We start from the raw sequence: 5,361 nt of genomic DNA, 5'->3' as shown, positions 1-5,361 counted from the left end.
CGATGCGGACGTGCAGAAGCGTAGCGCGTTCCTGGCGAAGTGCAAGCGGGTCACAGTGGAGAAGCATGCTACTCCCTATCCGCCGCCTCAGCATTGGGTGGCAGAGGGTCCCAAGGCGTACTTCAAATGGAAGACGTGGTGTAGCAGTCATAAGCTGCACGACAAGCGCGAGGGGCATTGGCCAGTCCACCGCTTATGCAAGGACAAGCTCGCCTATGTTGCAGAGGCCGACGAGAGTGTTCTATTCTATGACCCGGATGGAAACCTTGTCGGCTTCGTGATACGCGACTTCTGCGCCAACCAGAAGATTGTCGACACCATTGCGGAGGATGTGGCCATGGGTTGTTCTTATAAAAAGAACGTCAGGGTGTGTTTTGCATATTTTTCATTATGACCGCAACATTCAGTATTTTTGCAGAAGGACGATGTTGGACACATAGCCCATAGCGGCTTCACATCGGGCAACCGCAAGGATCCGCAGGGTTTTGGCTGGGCTCGCAATCTGTGCCGTGCTGCACAACGCAATGACCCTGCTTTCATCGAATCGCTCGAGCACCGCGAGAGCTCGCTAGCAGCGTTCTTCTGGAACATTGCCTGTGGTTCGCTCCCAGATGAGGTTATCAATGCCTACACAGGCCGCCTCCAGGAGGAAGCCTTACCACGCATGGCCCCAGGCGCCGACGACTTCGCACCAGATGGCGAGTATACCATCCGGATTCCATCTGACAACCCGCTTGTCCCCTCCGAGCTGCGTTTCGCTGCTGCTGCCCGTGCACCGCCATCTGCTTTGTATTCACATAACTATGCAAGGTGGGTCATACTATCAGTTTACGAGCACAGTATACTAACCAAACACAGGCGTATCCACAAGGAAGTCTGCCGCCACCACTGGATGTTTAGCTGGACGCTCGCACGGCCTAGAGGTCCCAGCGAAGATGGAAACTTCATGATTCCAGGTTATCGCATCAAGATCGCCTCCTCTGCAAATTCCTGTGTTGGCTGGTTTGCAGACCAGTGGCATGGAACAACACTACGCCACGTTGGTCCAGACGACATCGACAAGGTTACCCTCGAAGTCGGCCTGGCCTTCCAGATTAGCCCGACCTTGGCCACCCGCTGGAAAGCGTTCTGTGCAGCAAATTACGACGCTGACGTTCTGGAGGAAATCCTTGGACAGCTGCGGGGAGAGCCAGCAGAGACACTGGATGAGGATGGCGAGGAGTGGGCAGAAGATGAGGGCGAGGAGTGGACGGAGGATGAGGGCGAGGAGTGAGATATTCAGTTTGCCTATTAGACAGGAAGGATGATGGAGGGATGGTAATAGAGGGACAGCTTCTGTGTGTGCACTCCAGAACCGGAGCGGGAGGCGGGTGCAGTGGAGCATCTCTGCGTGTGCGCTCTAGAATGGAAGCAGGAGGTGGGCACAACAGAGCATGTCCTGCGCGTCGGGCCCTCTGTGTGTGCACTCCAGAACGGAAACAGGAGGCAGGCACTGATGTGCACGCACTGCACCTGCTGCCCACCGCGGTGTGGGCACCGCTCTCGAGCTCAACTGCCCCAACACCTACCTCCACGCAGGTGTTAGGCCCTGACTTGGGCCCCAATGATGTGCCCGTTATTTCCCCACTGTTGGCCGGCCCTCATTTTTGCGTTTTGAGCCCTTGCGGATCAGCGAGTATGCAACTTTGCAGCCTCGCGCCTTCGCAGTTCCGCGTCTTGGCAGTTCCACATCTTGGCAGTTCTGCGTTTTGGCAGTTCTGCGGTCCGTATCGCGGCTGTGGAAGCCTCGAGGCAAACTGCAAGGCCTTATCTGGGGCATGGCAGCGAGACCTAGGCGGACACGCGCGGACGAGTCTGAGCTGGCAGTCCACTAGATTGTTTGGTAGCAGTCCATGCAAACACAGTCCAGCCATTTTGCAGGGCCGGTCCCCTCTGTTACCAAAATTCCACACCAACTTTCTGATGCTTCACGGAGTTTTCCACACTTCCTGTAAGTACCTACACCTACAGGATCCGTTAATTCAGACTAGACGTCTGTGCCTGTGCTCCGCACGGGCTTCCCCCATCTGAATGCCACACATCAGCCTCCCATGAGACATTGAGGTAAAACGAAAGCTCCCGAAAGATAGTATACTCACAATTGGTCCAAAATAAGAGCACCCGCGGTGCCAGTGTGCGCTGTAATTCCCTAGCCAGAGCGAAACCATCTGGGACTATTCCTGCAGCGCGCAAGTCGCCCGTGGAGCGTAACACCTCCCTAGGGTAGAGTGCGGGCTCCTCGCAAAACGTGAGCCCATCCGCGAGACTATTGATTGCACGTCAGGCTCCTGAACGGCCTGTTGCCCGGTCACAGCGGTGCCTGCACTGCGGGATGCAATCCCCAGTAGCTTGACACCTTCTTGTGGTGCGTGATTCACCCATGATCCGTAAGGCCTACTTCTTTGTAACAAAACACGTAGTAGATGTTGCAAGCGAGGCTGCTGCAGCCCACAGGATGGCTCGTTCAACTGGACAGCTCGTTCAACTGTGGCGAGCTCAGTGAGGGTAACGTTCCCCGCAAGACACCCGCAGTCGCAAGCTGGGAATATTATGTAAGTGCATCCAGATAGGATATAGATTGTCTCGCACATTTCACCTCCTCAATGTTGAACGCGCAACAGGACGGCGGTTTTTCTGTTCTCACTTATCTCTACCCAACGGTAAGATTCCCGTGGGTGAGGTCGTAACACAAAGAAACACGGTAGGCCCACACAATGAGCCGCATCAATTTGGTGTCACGACCTTAATTCACCTTAATTCATATATAGATTCCCCCTTGGCTTAGAACCCTACTCACCAATCACATCGCATAGTATGTGTGGCCCAGACAGCCTAGGCACAGTCCATAAAGCATGGCCCCCGATTATCGTGCCTGTCACACTCTGTGCGGTGGATGCACCCTTTATTTATATCCTTCCCCTACGGCTCTGGCCCTCCTGTATATACACGGGCCCCAAGTTCCGGGAAAATGCACTTTCTCTTACCCCTTCAGAGCTCAAGTTTGCGTTTGCGGCCATGTCTGCAACCGCTGATGAGCATCCACCACCTCTGAGGCCAGCAAGCTGCCGCGCCCAAGGTATGTTGCGCCGCAAGCCGCACTGGAGCTGGGGTGCACCGCATTGGAGACCCGTGCTGGAGCCGCCCGCGCCGGGATGGAGGAGGAATGGATGTGGCCGCACGGGACGTGCCCCAGAGCAGTACAATGCTCAGGAGAGATAGTGGCGTGGAGCGCGGCAGCATGACTGTACTCACCGTGCGCTGCCCAAAGTGTGCCTTGATTGCAACATTGCGCAAGCCAAGTAGGTTGAGCCCGAGTACCGTTGCGTAGATAGGACCCTGTACATAGTCAACAGGGGGTCCAGGAGACTTCCCAGAAAACTCCCACCTCTTTACCTCTAAGCCTCCGCTCCAGCTGCCAACGTCTGTGGACATCTTGTCACATCTGGCTTACTGGTGAGTTATGCTCCGCTCTCAACCAAGCGTAAAGGATTGTCGACTGTGTCCTCCGCTGTGTCCGCGTCCGTCTTGTGTCCGTGTTTGTATCTGCGTCTGCACCTGTGCTCGTGGCGCAGTTACGTCTGTGCCGTGCCTGTGATGGTATTAGGTCCGCGTCTCAGTGGCCGGCCTATTCCTCTCCCCCTCGTTCGATGGAACCCGTAGGGGTATCGTGCACTGGAGTAAAATGCACAATATATTGGGCCGCAGCGCAACAGGGTCGGCGGTCTCGTAGCGTACACAGTTGCGGCCACCCGTCCTAGGGAACTCAAGCCCCTACTCTCCCTCACCACCCTTTTCTCAGACATCCTCTTCCCCTCGGCTATTAGCCGTCGACGCACGTCTAGACACATCACCGCAACTTTGACAGCGCCAGCGAGCCTTTCCCCGATAGTGTCCCTGATGTCCTTGCTCTGCTGCGTACAGTGAGTACCTCCCTGAAGTCCACGCACCCTGATATCCCATGTCGTGTCGTGCCCAACAAGTAGTGTCTGCGCAACTCCCTCCTCCCAGGCCAGGAGTGGTATGCACGCTCGACCCATCCTCACGCCCCCCGCATTTGTAGGGAACTCGGGATCTTCTCGGGTCTTGTCCTCTTGGCCCATTGACCCCGACGTCCTAGTGGCCATTACGGGAGACTTAAGTGCATCAGCGCAACAGAGTGTGTCCTGCACGTCGGGCTCTCTGTGGGTGCACTCCGCAGCGGCAATTTGGAGAAGGCTTCATGCTGTCCCTGACTGTACTGCAAGTTTGACAGTTCATCTATGCATGATACCCACATTCACAAAGAATGTCCACAGCTCTACCATGCAATCTCCTCTGGAACCGGCTTGCCCGCCAACTTGCACCAAACATTCCACCAATCCTTCAATGCAGCTTCGCCTATTTCGCGTTCAGGCCTATTCACCCCATTCCCCTTCTCTTCCAGGTAGGCACTGAGTTTTAAGATAATGTTCTGGTGCAGGCGTGTGATCAATCCAGTAAAGGTGTCCTTCTATAAAGAGATGTGTTAACAAAGAAGCATATGCAGTTTAGACCACATACCCCAAGTGTTTTATGCACATAGTGCACCATCTCTTGAAACTCGCCAGGGCTGTGTTTGTAAAGCTTACGAAAGGATGCCGCATCCGTTGCCATTAGTGTGATAGCACCTATCAGGGAGTCGTCATCTTGAGAGGCTGGTTTTTTTGCGATGGCGAGCAGAATGTTCAGTAAATAGGCATGCCTATCGCCAGTAGAAGAACCAGCAGGACCGCCAGCAAGTAAAGGCCTGAGCAGGATTGGTTGGGTGTTGCTAGGGTTCCTGCGCACTGTCGGACTGTTGAGATTCAGGTTAGGCCGGGTCGGGTACAACTGCCGCTTTGGAGTTTGGGATGCTGGAGCCTGTCCATTCAAGTCCATGCTGCTTGCGAGGGTCCGGGCCATTTCTGGTGTAGGTTCAAGCCAATGGTATCAAATTAATGAAATCCATTCAGATCGGGGGGATATGTACACACCTTCGGCGGCACGAGTGTTGCTATGCGGCAAAAACTGCGGCACAGGAGGTGACCTGAGGACATATGGCATGTGCAGTTGTCCGCCCGCTGTGAAGCTGTAAGTTTGGTAGACCGGCACTGCCAGCTAGGAAGCCACATACAATGATCTTGCTCTATGTTTCCCGTAACCATAAAGGGGTCTGACATATACACCAGAATCCAATTTAATATTTATAGTACTCGGGACACAGGCACCTCAAGCAGGAACAGACTAAGCATTTTGAAACATACCTCCATCAGGCGAGCCAAACTGTTCAGAGTCACAAACTGTTAGGCTAGCTATACCAGGACG

The 5,361-nt window shown here is 54.5% G+C and overlaps 1 protein-coding gene across 1 annotated transcript; it reads left to right on the top strand.

Moving 5' to 3' along the window:
- Window positions 1-76: 76 nt before the first annotated feature.
- Window positions 77-1,273, top strand: TRAVEDRAFT_137378 (uncharacterized protein; the record flags this gene model as incomplete). The annotated part of the gene is made up of 3 exons (XM_008047464.1): window positions 77-371; window positions 408-810; window positions 859-1,273. Coding segments are annotated over 3 exons (1,113 nt in total), but the record flags the coding sequence as incomplete, so codon positions are not given.
- Window positions 1,274-5,361: the final 4,088 nt, after the last annotated feature.

The sequence above is a fragment of the Trametes versicolor genome (assembly GCF_000271585.1).
Source record: "Trametes versicolor FP-101664 SS1 unplaced genomic scaffold TRAVEscaffold_20, whole genome shotgun sequence".
NCBI lineage: Eukaryota > Fungi > Basidiomycota > Agaricomycetes > Polyporales > Polyporaceae > Trametes > Trametes versicolor.
Note: the sequence above shows the minus strand (reverse complement) of the source record. Positions and strands in the feature narration are given on the sequence as shown.